At 33.0% G+C, this 21586-nt stretch overlaps 1 protein-coding gene across 1 annotated transcript in view; it reads left to right on the forward strand.

The window, feature by feature from the left end:
• Positions 1-21586, forward strand: part of DPH6 (diphthamine biosynthesis 6) — a 186333-nt gene that overhangs the window by 23745 nt on the left and 141002 nt on the right. The window contains 2 exon segments of the mRNA XM_056493602.1: positions 18949-19022; positions 21054-21172. Of these exon segments, the coding sequence (XP_056349577.1) occupies positions 18949-19022; positions 21054-21172 (193 nt within the window).

The raw sequence follows: 21586 nt of genomic DNA on the forward strand, positions 1-21586 counted from the left end.
CTTCTTTCTTGCTCAGTAATGGCCCTACATCATCCATTCTTCTCTCCCTTTGGAATAGGTTCAAGATCAATTAAGTTGACAGTTTTCTCTCTTGGCAGGTTTCCTGATTTTTTGTCTCAGTGTTTTCTGGTCTACACCTTTTCCTGATATTATTTTTCTGCATATTTTTCTCTATTTCTACTTCGAAATGCCTCTTCTTACATTCCCACTCCATTTGTTAAGCATTTAATATTCTGGTATCACCTGAGCAAGCTGTATTTTTTCTTATTCTCTGAAACATTGTGAACCTGCCAGCCTGTATTCCTACTTCACCCTGCCTTTGTGTTCAGGTTTCCTTTCTGCTACTCTCATGGTGACTAAGGACACATCTTCCTGGAGAAAAGAAAGCCTCACTTTCTCCCAGTTGGAAGTAATAAAAATAAATACTCCTCTCCCCCATATTTAGACACACATTTACTTTCAGATTTTAAGGGGGCATAATGGCTGCCTCTCTGAGAGCAACTTGATCTAGAGCTCTGTTGACAATATGAAATGTCAGAACTTCAGAAGATTGAAACTACACTTCAAATTTATGCAGGCTATCAAAATAAAGCAAGGTAGAGCTGATTTTCAGATAACGTAAAGTGTTTGGGGGCTTTCATAATTTTTTTATGTTAAAATTTCCTAGAATGTGTTTTCTTCTATAATTTTTAAATTTTTGCTCCTTGACAGAAAAATCATGCAGTTTTACTTTGCTACATATTTGTCTTCTGATTTTGCTATTTCTGTGTTGATATTTTTGCTTTCCTCTTCTACCATGGCACATTATCATCTGCCTTTCCTTTCTGTTGCTTCCAATCTCCTTCTGAAAATCTTCTTTTACATTTCTTCCTCAAGGAAGATCCTCAAGCTGCCCTTTCTCTCTGCTACACAAATTCTCTCTACCTTGTAGTAATACTCCCTAAAGTGTGGCCTTGTCAACTCAGATTGAGGTGGTGGTGCTTCCATATATTGGCATTTCCTGAAGGCTTTCCACTTACAGCCTTACCTGGGCTTAGGCTAAGTTACACTTTACATGAATGTGATGTCTTAGTACCTGGTTCATACTTGTCTTGTTTCTGGTAAAAGTAGTATTGTGTTTTGTTTCAGAAGCATCACACTTGTTTAAAATGGAAAAATTGGATCAGATTTGCCTGAAATGCTTGTGTGAGCATAGATCATCTCAAATGTCAGTTTTCAATGTAAAATCTTAATGAGGTTTTTCAGTTTTTGGCCAAGCATTTTTGTAGAAAGTGTCATATTAATGCTTTGTTGTGAAACTGGTTTGCAGTTAACTAACTGAAGTGCAGAATCTCCATTATGTAAGAAAAAGATTTCCAAATATTTTTGGTAAGAATGGAGAAAAATTAAATTCTGAAATTTCCTGTGAGATAAATGAAAGCAGAAAGTTGGAATTTTTTTCTATCTTGTAAGCTTGAACAGATAATTCTTGTGAGAAAATGGCTTTGGGTGTTTTGTGCTACTCTTTCAGGATCCTGTCTTCACACTGGACATGGTAGAACCATGTTGTCAGTTTGGGACCAAACAGATAGGGAAAGTCTGTTCCTAAGTTCACAACATTTTGCCTGGGGAACTGTATTAAGGGCTGTGGACCATACAAATGCACACTCTGGTGGAGCCTGTTAAGTAAACTGACAGCAACCTGGCAAGAAATCTCCTGTCTTAACTGGAAACTGGCCAAAACCAATTGCTTTTTGTAAAACACTTAGGCTTTAATACACTGGCATTTCTAATGAAAAACTATTGTGATGGAAAACCTCAGGTGCATTTTAGCCTTGAAGTGCTACTATGTTACTTTCACAAAGCAATAATGATTATCACAGAATCATAAAATGATAACATCACCTTCTGCCTATTAGCTTAATTTGTGTTCTTGCCCATAATAGGAAGCAAACCAAGATTGCTTATAAATGAAGTTACTGTATTTTGTCATCTTTGCATCCTGTGTTTTAAGGTAAAATTTTAAGGTAGTGTTGGTAGCTGAGGTGGCCTGCTGGAGGTGAAAGGCAAAAGTGCAGTGATGGATTGCACATTTTGGAATTCTGCATGTTTACATCACAAGTATTTTTCAAACTTCTTACTTACAATAGTTTGTATACTATTGTATAACCTGAACACGTCTGATTACATAATCAGTTATAGTAGAGTATGCATTTAATTATTGTACTGGAAAGAGAGGGAATTAGGCATAGATTGTACACTAAACTGAGAATGTGTCTACTGGTAATCAAAAGTAAAAGGAGATTCCTTCCTGTGTGCATCAAGACTGCTAGAAAAGACAAAGTACTCTGTTCACTGCTCTCACACAAGGAGCAGTACCAATGGTTCTCATAGAGGCTGTGATGTTAATCCCTGGCCATGCTTGCCACTGTATTTAAAGTAGAGCTTAGATGCTCTTTTAAAGGTATTACAGGGGGCCTTTAATTTCCATGTCAGTTTATAGATGAGTTGGCTTTTTTTGAGTAAAACCACATAATGAAAACAGAAGATCAGGTTAAGCCTTTCCAAATGCATGAATAATACCTGAGCTGAGGGACCCTCTTTAAAAAAATCTCACTAATTTTTAGACACTTGTAAGACATGATTTTTTCCCCAGGTGGTCTATAATTTCTGTGAATATGCCTAAATTTGTAGAAAAAATTGTCTATTTATGGTTATATATTTAGTAAACTGCTCAGAATAGGAAGTCTTTATGATGACTTTTAGGTATTGGACTCAAATGTGGAAATTACCAAGTGATGTTTTTTGTCCTGTATCATTCCAGTTGATTAGATTGCAGAATGGGCCCTTTCTGACCAGAAATATCTAAAAATTGCCATTGAAAAAGCAGTAAACAGTGTAGGAGTTTCACTGAGTGCTTTTGTTGAGTAAGTGCCTTTTCCATAATTGCAAGGCATTTTAAAGTCAATTTTTCATACTGTATTGTAAATTATATTTATTAGAAATAAAATTACATACCATTGAAAGCTATTGAAAACACAGGGTAAACTATGAAAAAAGGCAGGGATATCTTTGCTTCTACATTGTTGAAACTTGGTTGTCCTGAAGTACTCAGGTACTTTTTTATTTCAATTCCATGCAAGAAGAGAGAAGGCTGCATCAGAGATTAAAGGAAAAAAAAGAACAAAAAGGAAAAAGAAACAACATTCAGTCTTATCAGTGGTTTGCTCCATTACAGTTTATATAGGTTTCTCTTCATGTAGAATTTAGACTGAGCTTGATGTCTTAACAGAAATTGCAAAGTATTTCTTAGCTGTCATTGTTCCAGGCATGGAACACTTCATGAAGGCAGGTCATTAGGAGTTGAAACATTTCCTTTGCAATAGATATTCTGGGTAAACTTAAAAGTGAACATAATTTGAAAGCAGTAGGCCCTTCACTTTTAATTTGCTTTAGTTTGCTGAATTCTTTTACAATGGGTTAGTATCTGGTTCTATTTTTTTCAAAGTGTATATAGTGAGTACATGTCACTATATATAATTCTATATAAATCTAACTATGTCTCGTTTTAGAAATTGTCTTTTGGGGCTTGTTTCTTTATGCACTGGACATAATTGCAGTATGTGCTATCTTTGATGAATTTTCCTAAGCACCCATTTAAACTTTCTAATAGGGCACTTGCAAAAAGTCTCTTGGGTGGAAGGGTTAGAAGTATCTATGGATAACAACCCTCTTTCAATGGAAAATGGATTTTTATTATTCCTGTTCTTCCTGCCAAGCTTGTACATGTAGTGTGATTGCCCATGATACTGAATACAAAAGAGCTCAAATGTCTCTTTTTGAAACCTTTACAAAGCATCTTATTAGGTGAGATTTCTCTGATAGGAGGGGCTGCAGTGACAATAGTGGTGCTTCTCCAAACCCTTAATCACTGGTTATCAATCTTGCTAAGCTGTTTTTTTGCCATTGAAAATAATGGAAGTTCCTGGTTAGGAAATGGTGAATAAATTTGAATCCAGCTGGTTTCAAATTTGTCGGAGAGGTTTAGCATAATTTAGCCTTGTATTTCTAGTATTAAGTACTACAAAACAGCAAGAAACTTTAAAAAATGAACTCTCTTTTCCCTTCTTTTAAAAATCCAAGCGATGTTGAATCAAGCTTGATTAACCGAAGAGTAAATGAAGGCCAAGTGTAAGAAAGTGTAGCTCTAAATATTTTGAAAAAATCATCATAAAATATTTACTAATACAGTTAGATAAATTAAGTACTGTGCCATTGGTACTGTGGTTTATGTAGCAATCTGCAGGGAAAGGATGGTGAGAAGAGTGGTTGTGTTGTTTGCATTCTGCTTTTTATTTGTACCTGATACAGAGCAAATATTGGGTCTAATGATGAAGTCATCTGTATTGTAACAACAAATAATTTGCATAGCACTGATTTCACAAAATTCTTTCAAGTATTGACATACCACTGGTTATTCATTTGATTAGGATTTATTGTTCATGCATAGAGTCCTCCATCAGTAGTCTTTGCAATTGGTGATGCCTTCCAAAATTTATCCCATAATTCATATGCAGCATGGATAGCAGTGATTACTTAGCACATTCAAAGAATTTTTTTAATGTTATGGTAATACTGTTATTTTCAATAAACCATCCAGTACCCAAGTAATTTGAACACTATTCCTGCTGTTTTATTGTATTGTGATATAAACATAAATGCAGTGTTAAAAGCTATACCAATGGTGTCAGACTCCTTAAGGACTTGAGAAAACTGTCATAACTTCTAAAATAACTGATAATCGTTTGTGGGTCAAAAAGAGCAACATGCTGTATTGCTTAGCTTTCTGCTTTCTTTTTCTCAAGGTTTGTCTGAGATTTAATTTTATGTGAAGTACACAAAACACTGTCAGTGAAACATTATCACTTTGTAAAAGCTGTTTAGAATATGGTCTGGCACAAAATGTGCAGAAAATTAAAAAAGAATACTCACAACTTCTTGCATAGAGCTGAGTTGTATATATTATTTGAAATTGTGACCAAAACCAGAATATGTGATGTGACTGTATCTCGATATTTGCGAGATAAGCCTAGAGCTACAAACTTAGCTTTTAAAATTTAAAATTATATGCATAAATATATATGTTTAGAGTTAAATAAATATGTATAAGTAAAATTTCATATATATGGCTTCCTGTATTTACATGTATGTGTGTATATATATATAGCTCTTTAGAGTTCTTAGGGGTTTATTTTGTCCTATCCATTGCATAGTATTTCCATTTAAATGCATGTTTTGATTTTTCTTCTGGGACTAGGTGGAATGCCTTTCCATTACACAACTAAAAGAATAATCCACTTGAACATTATATTTTTCCCTAAAGGCATGGTCTGTTCTAGTCATATGGTATTTTTCATAGAGTGATATTAACATTCACGATATAGTGATTTTATCTTGATTCAAATGTTTTGTTCTGGTACTAAAAATATTAAGGAGTATCTTTTGTATTCTGCTGCTATAAAAATATCTCAAAATTAAGGAAATTTGAAAACAACCCAAGGCCACCTGCATGTTCTTTGTTAATAATGAAGTATTAGTGAAATTCAAAGTACAAAATTTAGAGGGGATAAATATATGCGACACGTTTGTAAAGTTTAGAAGAAAAAAATTGGAGCACATTCCAAGACATGGAAATTGGGAGTAAAATAATGCTTTAAATTTGACTTTAGAAACACTGCTCTATACAAGTGTATCTCTCAAAAAGATTCTCTTAAAAAAAGGTGTCTTTCTATTCATTGTCATGAAACACTAGTTCTTAATGATAGGCAGAAGTGGGTAGTAATTTTAAATTTCACATCAGAATTTTGTTTTAACAAATAGCCAGTTTAATTTAGGTATGTCTAAGACTTGCCTTTAATGCTTCATTCTAAGTTGTGTGGAATGCAAGAGTTACACCTGGATAACAGAAGGGCTAGAAACATTTTTCTTTAATCTGGTACTCTGCTATATGATATTTGTCTCTGATGACAGACAACTTCAATAGAGCTTAATATTTATCTTTCATGAGTTGAATTCATTTTTGGATGTGTTAAAGCAAAAACATGGGCTTTGGTACTAATCCTTTAGTACTAATTGAAATCTACCACTGATAGTTTACATTCTGTTTAGTACTAATTGAGCTCCAGCACTGATAATTTTCATTCTCCTAAATTTTTTTTAAAAATCAGGCTGGATTTTTTAATTTACTGTAAATCCTAATGAGGTTATTCACCCTCTTCAGGTCTTCTCCTGCTTGTCCGCAGAGGTGTGGTCTGACAAGAAAGGAGGATCTGTCAGTGGGAAAGAGCCCCACGTCTTCTAATTAAAAGGAGTGTCTTACTTTATGGATTACATAAGCTAGTGTAGAAGGAGAGTAAGCTTGGAAGAAGAACTGAATAAAGATTTAGAGAGGAGCCACTTGATGAAGGTCTTTGTAGATTAGTAATCTGTTTGCATCATTAACCAACATTACCCACTTAGGTGGCTCCAAAAAGATTAAATTTCCCAGTTCATCTCATGACATGGTAGGCATGTGCTGTTGCTGAAGAATTACACACCTCCAGTAAGGGACATGCATTAGTTCAATCACTGCTGAAGACACATTCCTACATTCAGAATGCTACATTTTGCCCAAAGACCTATAAAAATTGTCTGATATTAAAAAGGGAGAATTCTTTCCTGGTATTGATGCTTAGATCAGACTACTTACTACTCTGCCAGATTTTGCCATCTGTGAGAGATTTTAGTCTTCGTTCATTAAAATAAAGTGAAAACCCTTAATGCAGTGCAATTAAGAGAGTGTTTTGAAGTTTGGACTAGACAGGAAGATTTTGAGACTTCAAGGACTGTTAACAGAGGAATATGTTGGAAGTTGTTCTCTCCTCAGGGACCTGAAATCACCTTCTACTCTGTAAAAACTAGTTTATGCTCTGAGTATAAGATATAAAATGGGAATTTGGAGGCAGTGTGGACCTACTACAGTGGGTGTAACAATCTTGCAATACATCTAACATGCTTTTACTGAGGTGTAATGCTGCATTATTTCTTCAGGTTATATTTTTAGTTCCTTAACTTTATTAATTTGTCATAATTAATAAGCTCTAAATATCTAATGTAGAAGTGTTTTTATTGTAAGTGTGAGAATGTTATCCTTAAGAATGTATTATTAAGCTATTCTTCTGCCAAATTACCATATCTGAGCAAAGGTAGACATAGACAACTTTTATAGAAGTATGACTTTATATGGCTGCCTCTGAAAATGTGTCTGAAATATGAGCATTCAGCACATATATATTGTACTTAAATAATATAGAAAAATACTTGTTTCTATTGTGACAAGAAAATATTGGGAAGAACCCTTGATTCTTCCTGCTAAGCAGCTCAATGAAGAGAAAGATTTCATTCTTCAAGTTAACTTTCTTAAGTTTGTCAGCATAATTTGGTTTTGTTTTGGAATGTTTCTCTTAAGACTTAGAATCATTGCTATCATTTTGGTAATACTAGGTAACCTTGTCTTTTTTTCAAAGACAGTGATGGAAAAATATCCAAACAAGTGCACTTTATGAGAGAATCAAACCTGAAAATCATAGTGTGGCATTTTGTGCTTCTCTGAAGTCTGGGAAAGATGTTATTGAAAGCTGCAGTTTTCTCATCAATATAAGTAAATGATGTCATAGATGAGTAACATAAAATAAACAAAGTAGTTATGTGCAGAATTATTTGTTTTGCTGAAGAAGTTTAAATCCTCAATGAATTCTTATTATGGGAAGTGCAGTGTAGACACTGTGGTTCTGAAACAGTAATTATTGTGTTAATACTTAAATTTGAAGAGGATCACTTCCAAAACTTTAGAAGAAAATATATAATAATGTAGAAAGTGAGGGGTGGGTTTTTAAAGAATATTTTACCAGGATTGCTTTAAGTTTGTATAGGCTATAGAAGGATGTGAAAATCTGTGCCTTCATTAAATGCAGTTTCATTCAATGTTTCTTTTTCATATGATTTCTAGAATCAGTGTTATTTAGGCAAAAGAAAGATAAAGAACCTTACCATATCAACTTAATTTGATGAAACAAACATCAGGTGTTACGTTGTTGAGATTCCTAACAGTTTTAAATAATTTCCAAACCTTGTTGACTTTTGGAGAAGTAACAAAAATGTTGTTCAAGATTAAAGGAGGATTCATGAGGTTTCTGTTCCAAGTACAAGAAGAAAGAGGCTTTTCTTTTTGGACTTGTGGTTTCAATAGACTGTTTTCCTCCAGCATAATGTTTTTCAAAGTCCTCTATTCTGCTTTTACGTAAGGAGGAGTGATTATAAGATCAGAAGAGAGGATTATTAGCAGTGCAGATAATATTTCTGAAAGAGTCTATCTCAAACATGTTGTCATTGGGAAAAATTGGAATTTGCAGTATTTATTAGACATCTTGTGTGAGTTTTTGTGCACTCAGTCCATGCTAAGATTATTTGCTCGTAGAACTAGTAGCAGCACAATGGTTTAGTAATTTGAAAACGTGCAAATGAAATTCTGAAGAAATTTTTGGGGGGACACAATTTACCAACAAATGTGCATGTATAGCAGAACAAGTGACATTGATTCATGCAGGAAATTTTCAGGTGAAAATTGTCCATGTTTCTTGCTAACTGATGTTTGTTTGACCATAGTGGCCTACAGTTTCCCATTAGAGTAATATCAAATGAAATTTAGTAAATCTTATTTCCTCAACAATGCCTTTCTTCTCATACATTCGTTATCAGATAATTTCACATTCCAATAACTCATGCCACTATAATAATATTTATATTATATATAAGAATATTTAATAATATAATAATATAATAATATAATAATATAATACTTGTTCTATATTAAAAAAATACTTTGGCACTGTGAGAGAAGATACTATTTTTAGCTAAAAACCTGTGAAAACCTCGGGGTTTTTAATTTGTCTGTCAACAGTTAAAATTCTGGAATGTATTAATCACTTAATTACTCTACATGTGCTTCAGTGTTTAAGTTTTTGTGACTGTTCAGGAATATTACAAACCATTTGCATCTTCACATTATAAATTAGTTACAAAGTATGTTCATGTTTCTGGTAGACATGACTCAGCATAGAGGTAGATGTGAATTAGCCGTTTGTAAGAGTCTCAAGTTAAAAATCTGCAGGCTTACTGATAAAATGTCTGCTTTTCATCAAGAAATTATAAGGTGAAAATTTTGTTTTTCATGCCTTTTATAATACATATTTTTTTACTCAAGTACTGCAGGTTACTGAATGTGGTCGATACTTCAGGCAAGTGGTAATGAACACTTTTGACTGTGTTTGCATTACTTGTTCAGGTATTTCATTGAATAATTTTATATCTTGATCAACCTTAAATGAAAATTTACTTTTTCTTACAGAATATGATATTTTGCTCTAGCACAGTATGCTCCAGGTGTTATTTCTACAAGGCTAGTAGCTGAAAAGCTGTTTGACAGTAAAATGATTTAGAAATACTTTCAGGAGCTGTTTTCTACAAATACTGGACCTTGCAAAGGCTGAACATTGAGTACTGTGAAAAGATGTTCTCTAAATAGTAACGGTTTGTAGAGTTCTTTGAAGTCATAAGAGTATAAGCAAATTGTCCTGTTGAAAGTATTTTTTTCCTTTCAAATTAAGTAGAGTTTACTGGCAATGTGAGACTGCATATGCTAGTGTGTATGAGTGTGCATAAATCAATGCACCTTACATAGATTTCATAACTATGGCATGCTGTTTTGAAAGATGTAGTATATGGGAGAATTAATTATCTAAATGTGTATAAATGTATCTACTTATCAGACTTGCTAGTGTCAATGAAATCTACTTATTTACCTTGAAATTCTTACATGATTCAGAATATGTAAAAATAAGTGGGCAGCTACCTTGCTGTTACAGTGTAACATATAAAAGTTAATTTTAGAGAAATAAAAAGGTTTTTTTTTCAAATTTCTTTACAAGAAAACATAAGGGAAAAAAAGAAGTTTTGGTTCTAATGGAAAAAATAGCTGATTTTCATTTAAGACATGTTTTTCTTCCATAGTTCTGAGCCTTGTGCTGTTGCATGTAGTAAAAGAACTAAAAAATGGAAAAGTAGGTATTACATCATGCCTACAGCTTTACTTTCTCAAAAAGGACTGTTTGCTCACAGAATTACTAACAAGAATCAGGTTACTTCCATGCCTCAATATTTGCCAGCATCTGTTCATTAAATAGCATTACTTCAACAATACTCATATAGAAATAAGTGAGACTAAACAATTCTTGTGTGATAATTTCCTAGAGAACCTTCCCTTAGTGGAAGTATTTTAATGATTTGAATGACCTAAACCGTGGTGGATGCCTCAGAGCAACAGAGTCTGTTCAGTTCTACAGATGCTGTACTGGATCCATGTCTTGTTGGTTTTTATTGTGGAGGGGTACCTTGCCATTAGCATCAAGAAGCTTGTCTGCCTGGAGGCCATGATCAAAACAAGGGAAAAAGACCTTGTGTCTATATTCAAAAATTTAGTTTAAATGTGGCTCAGTTTGTTAAAGATACTGTTTAAAAAAAGAAATCAAAAAATTAAATTCTGCCTCTCTGAGGTTAGAGTATGATGCAAGTTTCTCTTAACCAGAAGCATATAAACTAATATTCCTTTGACCTTTCTCTTGATTTAGTAAGTGATTCTTCAGCAAGACATTGATCTGAGACATCATAATATAGGCCAGTACCTGCCTTTGTAAAACAAATACTTTAGATTGTTTTTCATTCTGAAGCATTTATACATGTTGGTATGTTAAAAACCTAGCTTTTGAATCACAGATTTGAGCTACTAATTCTAGCTGAATATAACTGCTCTTGATTGTGAGATGGTTACACATAAAATCACCAGCACTTAAAATATCCAGTGTAGCATCAGAACAGAAACATACCTGGTTACTTGACTGTTTTGTAGTTGTTTACTGGCATCTTGTTCTGATGTAATGTCATTTATTCAATCTGGAGTTGACTGTTCATGTTAATTTTGGCTATTAAATTAAGTAATCAGTCTTTGTGGAGGTGATTTTGTAAATAAGATTTCCTGAAAGAAGTAACTGCAGGCATGTTTGCTGTGTAATTATTTGAATATTTAAGAGTTAGAAGTCCCAAAGGTGAAGCAGACATTTATTTGAAACCAATTTGCTGCACAAAATGCAATTAAAAAAAAATAACTTTTTTTTTTGTTCAGCTGGAGACTTTTGCTTCATTGTCAAAGTCTTTGCAGCCTCTGTGGCTGGAATGTTGGCCTCAGTTAACAGTTACTCATTTAATAGGTTTAGAGAAAACAAAAACAGTTCTGTAGAAAACTCTTCACAAAGCCTTTAAAATAGTGGTTGTCTGTTAATTTATATTTTAGTATTCTCTGTTTTTTGATAAATATATCTAACTGTATTAAATTTTACCAAATGCCTACTGGGTTTAATATTAATTTTTTAAATTGGAAAAATGAATAAATTAATCTAAATTAAATAATTTAGAAAAAAAATCTTTGAAATTGTATGGGATCTAAAATGATGTAGCAACTGTATTGAATTCTATGATAATAGTTAATATATAAAATAAAAAATTAATCAATTAATGAATGATTTCTACTTTTTAAGACTAATTGTTCACTTTGTAAAAGCAGCTGAATGGAGAATCAGTATATCAGGAGAGCTTGCATTTATGGTGTGATACATGGCTACAGTGGAAGATTTTTCCTGGTTTTCAATTTCTCCTGTTTGGAATGTAATTCTAGCCTTTTCAATACCCTTCTGTTTGATATTAGACTACAAGAGTGGTATTTCTGTCTTTTTTGCTATCTTTCCTTCCTCCTTTGCTGTGGTGCGTGTATGTGGTTACGTGCAAACAAATGCATGCCTGCACCATCTCTCTGAACCTTTGGCACATCTAGGTAGTAAAAGGACCATATCCTATTGAAATGTGTTTATTGTGAGAGTGCAGTTGGATACTGAAGGCGCCCATGTGCTGGATTAATAGATGGTGGGTGAGGACGTGTGTGCCTGTGCAGTGTTTCAGTAACTGCATTTGTAAAACCCTTAAAGTTAGGCCGTCAGTTTTCTTTAAAGGTGGGTGGTAGGGTGCCTATGTCCTATGAAAGGCGTTTGGAAGAATGTATCTAATTAGCTCTTTAAGTAGATTAGTTACAGAGTATTATCACCTTGAATAGATTCCATTACTCAGTAATTTACTTCCAAATCAAGATAAGGCCGTTGAAGACTTCTGAACTTCATAATGAGAGTGTTCCTACAGGGACTTCATGTAAATCCACATTATATTAATTCCCACCTGGTTTTGAAACTACTTCCTAAGGAATGAAGGCATGAGATTTGTGTTTTGAGGTCCCTGTGTGGAAGACAGGAATCTCCCAGATGATATGTAGTGATCTACCATCACTAAGACGATCTGTGTGATTCATAGCTAGTCTTCTGAGCCTTACCGAGTAGCAGGTTTTCAATTTGACTCAAGGTTATTATATCCTTATGTCTCAGGAATATCTCCATACTGTCTTTGATTACTTGCAGCTGCATCTGACAGATATATCAAAGCTTAGAAAAAATCACATGCTCTGTTTGAAATCACGATAATCAATGATCTTAGAATTCTTCACAAATTATAAGGCAAAGCTCATGTTTAAGAGTTTTCCACTCCAATAATTGTAGAAGCCTAAAAGTCCTGTTAGTAAGGTATATGTTGTCAGTCACCACCTGCAAATTTGTTGTGCTTTAATTTGAAGTTTTGCAACTGTATGGTAATCTCTACTTAGGCACAAATAAACAGTAATTTAAGTGTGGATAACTGTTTTCAGTTATTTGTGCAACTGTAAGAAGGATATTAATTGGAAAGGGAATTTCATTTAGAGATTTATTTTACATCTTGGCCATTAAAAAAATGAACTCTTTTGTGGCAAAGCTTTGAGGCACATGTTAAAAATCTAATCTAGTTTAACCACTCTTCGGCTGTTTATACCTCATTTTCTTAGAAAGACCTGTTCTACACAGTAAATTTTTAGGAATATTCTGCATTTTTCTGAACGGCAGTGCTCAAATTTTCATGCAATACACGTGAATAGACATATACAGGCACAGATCTAGCACTTCATTTTTCTTTGTTACTATTTTGGCTGTTGTATGCAATATTTCATTTTAAATGGACATATTAAAGGTGGTGAGTAGTGCTGTGTAGTGATATGCTTAGCAGCAACCTTTACTCATAATGTGATATTGTCTGTATGTCTTATTTTGTTCAGCTTTCTCTGGCACTGATGAAGCCTAAGGCTGCAGTTTCATTGAGTTGCTGATAATTTTTTATCTGATTAACTGACACATTTAGTTGAAATCAGACACAGCCCTTAGGCTGGGCATGGATTTAATTTAAAAAGTATCAAAGGTTTGCACTGTGTGCTGTTTAATCATCATGTTTATCAGGCAAAGAAAAATTACCGGAAGGACCATAGGGAGAGGGTTATCTTAAGGAGGAGTAACTTGGGAAATTGATAATAACTCTGAGGTAATTTACAGCTAACTTTTACATTCATTAATATAACATTTCCCACTAATAGTTACAGTGCATGTAATATACTAATTAAATTGAAAACATTAGCACTAATTTTCTTTTTGCTGAACTCTGAAAGGGTCAGGTAAAGACATTAAAATATGAAATTATAAAAAACCTCCATGCTGATATTACTGCAATAAATTTTTTACTTACTAGTAGAATACTTCTACCTGTATTATATGCTACAATGCATATGTAGTAATTTCCTCAGATTACTATCATTAATTGAAAAAAAAAGCATAATTTAAATAATAGTGTGCTAGTGTAAATTAATCTTACCACTCTGTTTATCTTTTACTTTATCTGTGAAGCTATATGTTAAAATTTTACATGGATATAACAGAGGCACCTTAAAACCAGCAGTTTTGGAGCTTTCTCAAAACTGTTAAATTTTTTATACTATTTCTTGATAGGAAATGCGGCGGACAGTAATTTATGATACACAAAGAGCAACAATTTTGAGTTTTGTTGTTCATTAAACTGTTTAAAATAGTAAATAACTTTAAAACTAGGATTCCTTAAACATAAATTGTATGTTTTAGTGCAGTTACAGTTGCAAAGATCAATTAGGTGTTCTAACACAATTGTTTATGAAGATTATTGTTTTGTCCTCTGAACAGGAATAAATTAACTGTTATAACAAGATATAGAATAATGGTGTAATTTCACATACTGTTAAAACATGGCTAATAATTATCTTAAATACATTTTTAAAAAGCTACTAAAATCTCTTATTTAGTTGCTTTTTTGAAAGTTTATTTTTCTGTCTGCCTTTTGAAATGAGTACTTTTGGTAGCTCTAAAGGGGAAAAATAAGTTTTAGAATGTCATATGGAAAATAAAACTGTTAGCATCTGTGTACATTTGTATTTAGCATCTGATTTTATGTTCGCATTTTATATTTTGCGTAGTAATACTTGGTGACAGAATGTATTGTACTGAGTATAGGTGCTTTCTGAATTATCCAAATAGTCCAGAGAAGCAGTTTATTTTAATTTTAGAGTAGCCTATTGCACTAGAAACATATTAGTAAAGTTTAACATAGATAAATCATCTCTTAAATTAACAGTATATGATGGTTTTAAAAATAATAATTAAAAAATCTACTCAACTCAAGGAAAAAAACCACCTCTTCATATTAATTTTCTTCAGATTTTTTTGCTATCTGTTACCCTTTATATAATACAGCATGTAACATCTTCCCTTCTGAATTTTCCCAACTGCACTTCCTCAGCTTTTGAGCTCAGTGCAGATCACTGATATTTACCTGCAGATGTGAGCTTGGCTTACCCTTTCTGAGTGCAGTTTTGTGAACATGCTTTTAATGGTACCAAACCTGATCAGATTCCACATTAAAAGTGAAGGCATTATTGATTCTGGGATGGATTCTCTGCAAACCACGATCAGCTCTTAGTCAAACAAAATGCTATCTGCTTGAAGGGTGTCCAGTAAGTCTCTCAATACCAAAGAATAAGTCCAGGGAAGAAGTAGCTTTCAGCTAATAATCTTTGCAAGCTTCTGCTGCTGAGCTGAATATACTATGGGACAAGACTTCATGTGAACTTTGTCCAGCTGAGGAGTTTATGAAAGTGATTAGACCGTAGTGTTTTTCTCTTCTACCTCATCCTCCATCCTTGCTCCTTTCAAATCTTCTTATTTCTTGAATATGTGCAACTCCAGCCTTAATTTGTTGAACTGGACAAAATAGGGGGATTGAATTTATGCAATTTAAGTGTAAGTGTATTAACTAGTTCTCCCATTTCAAAGCATATAATAAGTATGTTGGTGTTTGTTCTTGTGGAAGATACTGTCTGGACAGTGATGAAAGTTTGTATTTGCTCTTTACCATGAGAAGAACTGAATGAAAAGAGGTAGTGATAACTAACTACCTGTGAGAATTTTTTAAACATGAATGCTTACCACAACTGCAAAATGACATGATGTACTACCATTTCAAAAGACAATTAAAACTTACATATTATCAAAGGAAATAAACTAGAATAAGTGCAGACAATCTTCTGTGTTATTATTTAAATCAGATTTAACATAAATTGTAAGCAAGCAGACAATAATAATCTTGTTTTTGCATTACTAACATCAAGATCTATTGCACACGTGTACATATTTGTGTTTGCATGTGTGTCTCTATATATACACATTCATAATCATGGGCATCCAATGAGTTGCAAGTTTGTGTAGTAAAAAACAGCCAAACAACCTCAAAACAAAACCTGTGAGTAAGCTTCTTGATACAAAAGCTTTAAGTCTTGGCCATTGTTTCAATGGCCATTTAGTAAGTGTACATTCTGTGACCTTTCTGTGGCTTTTAAAATTCCATTATCATAGGATGGTTATGAAATTTCCTGGGACTCATGACTAGAATTTTTTAAATCCCAAACAAGTAGGTTTGTGCAATAGGTATTTTTAGGATGGATGTATTGTGTTTGTATAAGAACAGAACATTTGAGTCTCTACCTCCATTTACTTTTATTTTTAATTTGAAGGAGTTTTCCTAGCAGGTATCTTTGCTGGTGCATTTATTTTGTCAGAACTTGAAAAACAGAATAAATAAAAAATACGTTTATGGCTCTGTGAGCTTGTTAAAAGTAAATTGGGCAAGTCAGTTGTCATCTTCATGGATGAACATGGAGATTCTGTATATCTGTCTATGTGGGAAATCAGATTTCACTCCATATTTGTTTATTATGAGGTTACCGTCTTTTTTTTTTTAAGTTTGTGATATAGTTACTCTCAATATCTCTCATCCACCTATTGTTTCCCATTGTTAGGGAAAGAAGAGTGCACATAGTGCAAATATATATAATGAAATGTAATTAAAATATTGTGGTAACTACAGATCTGCAATGAATTATATTAAATTTTATTACAATAATGAACATCTTATTTGTTTTGATGAGGTGATAGAAATGTATGTGTTATTAAACAGTTTGCTCAGAAAAGCTGTGGATGCCATATCTCTGGAAATGTTCAAGGCTAGATTTTATGGCCCTTTGACTCAACCATTCAATGATTCTGTGATAAAATAATGTGGAAAACTGAGTATGATCTATGTATTTGTGTGGCCACAGAGATTAATGTATTTGTGAGACAGCAGTTGTATACCCTTCTGTTTGTTTGTATCAGATATTTCAAAAACATTATTTACTGAACTTAGCTGATGGCATAGTTTGCCTCTGGTAACTTAGAACTGTGATGGATTAATAATATAAACATAAATATAGGTAATATTTTTGGACATGTTGGTTGATGTCTGCACATTTTGGCAGAGGACATTTTGAAGGAATTGCTAGGGTTATTATTTTTACATAAAAGTAAAAACAAACAGTATTTATCCTGTTAACATCAGGAATGTTTTCCGAGATTGATACACATCTTTCTAACCTTTTTAAAAAGAACATTTAAGAATGCAATTTAAGTGCAGTTTTAGCAGTAGAGGTAGAATGTGTATCAAAATAGCATGAAATAAAGGAATATGGAGAATACATTTTAGATATATTTGAAGATTCAGGAAGGTTTCATGAATCAGTTGACCAAATTTTTTTAAAGAAAACTCTGCTTGCACAACTCTGTTAACTTTTTAAGAAATGTTCTTGCAGATGGGTGAGTTGAATAAATTGAAGTATCTGTGGCTTACCTTTATTCTAAAAGGAGCTTTGAAACATTGCAGAGGAAGCTCAAAGGAGAGCAGAAATAATGCTGTATGGATAATAGTAATAATAATGATAATAATTATTAGATCCATCATTGCATAATGAACAAGTGACAGATAAAACAATTTTTTTTTCATTTCTACTGCTTCTGGAAATGTGAGATTTGTTTGGATATGTTTGATTTGGCATTAAACTTGATATTAATGGGTCTATCCATTAATGACGTGGGGAAGTACATAATGTAAATAGTGATGTATTTTTTAGATTACTGTATGTAGGAATTTTGATAAATACAGTTTGTAACATCTAAAGTATGTATTGGGTGTGAAGAACTTAGGAATTTTGTTGGGCAAATATGAGGTGAGAATTACTGTAAAGAATAAGATAATAGATTGAGGGAAGAATATCCCAGACAGGCATAAACCAGAACATTTTTCACTATATTAAATTGTTGAATAAAACACCTTCTGCATAATTTTATTGATACAAAGCAGGAACTGAATTTTAAATACAGCAGCACATCAGACAAAGACTGATTTGCTTTTGGAATTTGTAACAATGCTGCATTTCACTTGGGCTATGATTCAGGAAAATAATTTGCATAGATTGCCAAGGATAGCTGCTTATCCTTTGCTCCCCACCTTGGCTGGGCAGCTGATGCTCATGTTGCATCAGAATTGTTCTGACCTCTCCCAGGCAAAAACTCCTGGTACAGTCAGCAGTGCTTCACCATCCAGCTGATACAGCCAAGTCTTAGCAGGAGTTCTGAGGTCACAGAGTAGGCCAGAGGAGAAAGGCAGGGGCAGGATGCATCATCGCCGTATATAATTGAAGCTTTTGTTGTAAAATCTTACTGCAAACTTCACAGGATTTGGGAACAGGTCCAGAAAGTAAATCATGCTGTGTAGTTATGATTGACCTTGATTAAAAGCGGAAAAAAACTTTTAGCAAAGTCTAGATAGAGCAAAATTTAGAAAAAGAAACTTCAGCATGTTGACTGAAACTCAAGTAATTTAAAAATCCAAGATCACACAAAATACTGGAACTATGTGCATTTCAAAATGTTGTATTCTCAGTAGGTTTACAAGAAAAAGTAAAGTGCTGTTTGTTGGCTTAGGTAATTTAAATGAAACAGAGAAAATGTATCTTGAAAACCCTTTTTTAAAGCAGAATTTTTAAAAGGTGATGCTGAATAAGTTTCCAATTACTTTTCATGTTCTAATGTTAAGATAAAAAGAGTAATCTCACACTCTTATGCTGCATACCATGGAAAATGCTAACAATTCACTTAATTGTAAAATGCATGTTGCTGATAATTATTTGTAGGTGGAATAGCTAACATCTCACAGGGAAAATCTGGAAGGAGTTTTCAGGATATCTGGAAGACTTTAGGATAATCTGTTATGTCTGATATTTTCAGTTACCTTGGTTATTTCTTCTCTAGAATGGTACTTGAATCAAATGGACTGCATTAGAGTAATAACCATGTAGTAGGTCAGCTAAACTTCTCTCTTCTGTGGAAGAACTGCATTCCAGCCTATTCTGATCTGTGTACTGGGCACAGGAAAAAAAAAATAATTAAGTAGAGATACCAAATCTCTACAGCTTAAATCATTATATACTGCTGTCACTGATATTCCATGCCTTTTTTTCAGGAGAAGGAAGGAGTAGAGGGTGTATCTGTGGGGGCCATTCTTTCTGACTACCAGAGAGTTCGAGTGGAAGATGTGTAAGAAAACACTGATTTTTTTCAGTATATGGATTCTGGAGAGTATTCGTCTGTTTTCTAGCTCAAATATAAAGCAGAGACAGTTGCCTGATTTCTCATGTTCTGTGATACCAAATGTTTTTTATTCATTAATATAGGTATTTCTTTATTTTTTATTTTTCTTCCTTTTTTCTCCTCTGAAACCATGTGTTCATTAGTAAAAATTTAGTAGCGACTATACCACAATTTTTGATTGCTCTTCAGATCTCTTCATGTGTTGAAAATACTCATGAAAATAGTTCAGTTCTTTGATTTCAAAAGGAATCACACTCAGTTCCAATGACCAGACTGTTGTGGTCAAGTCCCTCTATTTTTACCAGTGTTTTGAGATAGAGGAACATCCTGAGAGTTACCAGGAATTAGATACAAGAGAATCTTTCTGTGCACATCTTCCCTTAATCTAAAATTTGTTACTATTAATCAGGATCTTCCTTTTGTCATTTCTGTTGTACACAAAAGTCTATTTAAATTGTGATTCTTTTAAGAGTGTTAATTAAAAAGAGCATTATGTAATGGTAGTTGTGTCTGTTATATAGGCCACTATTTGATCTGAAAAAGATTTTCACTGTATATGTCTCATGAAATGCAAAACCACCTTAATTATAGTTTCATAAGTTCATTAATTATTTGTTGATGATGAAAGCAACTATCTGGAATCCTTTATGAATTGTAAGGAGGATAAAATTAATGCTATGCCAACTCAGCTCACGTCAGCAAGTTACAGAGCACATTTGTTTTCTTTGCAGTTTACATAGATAAATTGCAGTCAGAAATAACTCCTTTTTCTTTTCCTTTATACTTAAACATTTTAATCGTTGCCTCTGTTAGTAGAATAAAAAAAGATTGCTTTTGTTGATTGTGAGTTTTACATCCTTACCAAAGCTAAAAGATTGACAGGAAATCACAGTATTTCAAACAGGCATGATTATTTCCAAGGTTGCTCAGTAGTAATATACTTTACATTGATCTCTAGATTTACCCCTTGCAATAAGATTGCATATGAACCATCCCAGTTAATTCAGCTAATTTTTTAGCTGAAGTTAGACACATTCAGAGCTGCTAAATAGTTCTATGACAAAACTTAGTGCTCTGTTAAAGCATATCAAAGTAATGAGAAAACCAGTCAGATGATATGGGTGCTAACTATGCATTTACATGTCAAGATTAAACATTTAACTATATAGTCTTGACAGTCATACCAGTGGGTCTATCTAACGTATAGAAGAATGCCCATATATGTGAGAAAGACCACATATTAGGAAAAACATGATAATTCACAAATAAATGTAAATCTTAACTGCTCTGAACTAGTCCTATAGTTAAATGCAAAATTTTTTTCAGAGCTAGACTTTACACATTTAATTAGCAGCTGGTGGTTCTTGACAATTTACAGAAACATTACCTATCAATAATGCAAATTAGTGATCATCTAATGCAATAAACAATCAAATGCTGTGTATCAAATTTATATATTTGATACATATATATGATATATGTTAGAACCATTTATTAACCTTACATTAACAAGGTAATTTGTATCACAAGCTATATATATTTTCCTGAATTATTATTTTCCTTGGGTATTGATACTAGTGACATGTTGCATATTTATCATAGAGCAGTAACTTTGTCCTTAGATGTGTTCACAAAAGTGATGACTTCCTAAGGTGCTAATTGATTTGTGTCCCAAAAGGTTTAGAAGCACATTTTGTTGTGGCTTTGCTTACATTTCCATGCAGATCTGTTTACCTCAGTGAGTTGCATCTTATGTAGAAGAATTATGGTCAGAACAATTTCTTTCTTTTTTTTAAATGTATATTAGACTTAATGTTTATAATGAAATATATGAATAGTAAAGTGTTTTAATTGAAATTAGAGAAGAAAAATTATTTCAGGGTAGGAAACGAAATAAATTTTCAATAATTTTACATTAATAATACTGTGTAAAAGCATAATACTTGGCTTTATCCAGCTTTTATGTTTGTTTTTCAGGTGCAGAAGGCTTAATCTTCAGCCTTTAGCTTACCTCTGGCGTAGCAACCAGGAAATACTGCTTAAAGAAATGATATCATCTAACATTCAAGCCATAATCATAAAAGTAGCAGCTTTTGGTATGTATTCAGATTCTGAGCAATATTGTCTACTGAAATTTCCTGTGGACAAATCCTCAGCATAACAGAGGAGAACAGAACATTTGTTGCACATTTCAGGATATGAAATTTTAATATCAAGAAAATTATAAAAAATGGCTCAATACCAGTTGTGATGTCTGAATAATTAATTTAACAGGATGTAATTCATTCTTAAAGGAGATGTGGAAAAGCTGGAAAGCAGAACTTCCTAAAATAGCCATTAAATTACTCTGTCTTTTTTTTTTTTTTTTTTGTTCTGGTTTGGTTTTGATTTGCAGTAAAGATGCATGTTTAATTCAGTAGTTCACAGTATTGTCATTTATAGATGATACAGGCTGGTAACTAGACAATATTATAAAGCAACCGTGAAAGTTTTAATAGAAATACATCAAG

Source organism: Oenanthe melanoleuca, chromosome 5, assembly GCF_029582105.1.
Source record: "Oenanthe melanoleuca isolate GR-GAL-2019-014 chromosome 5, OMel1.0, whole genome shotgun sequence".
Lineage (NCBI taxonomy): Eukaryota > Metazoa > Chordata > Aves > Passeriformes > Muscicapidae > Oenanthe > Oenanthe melanoleuca.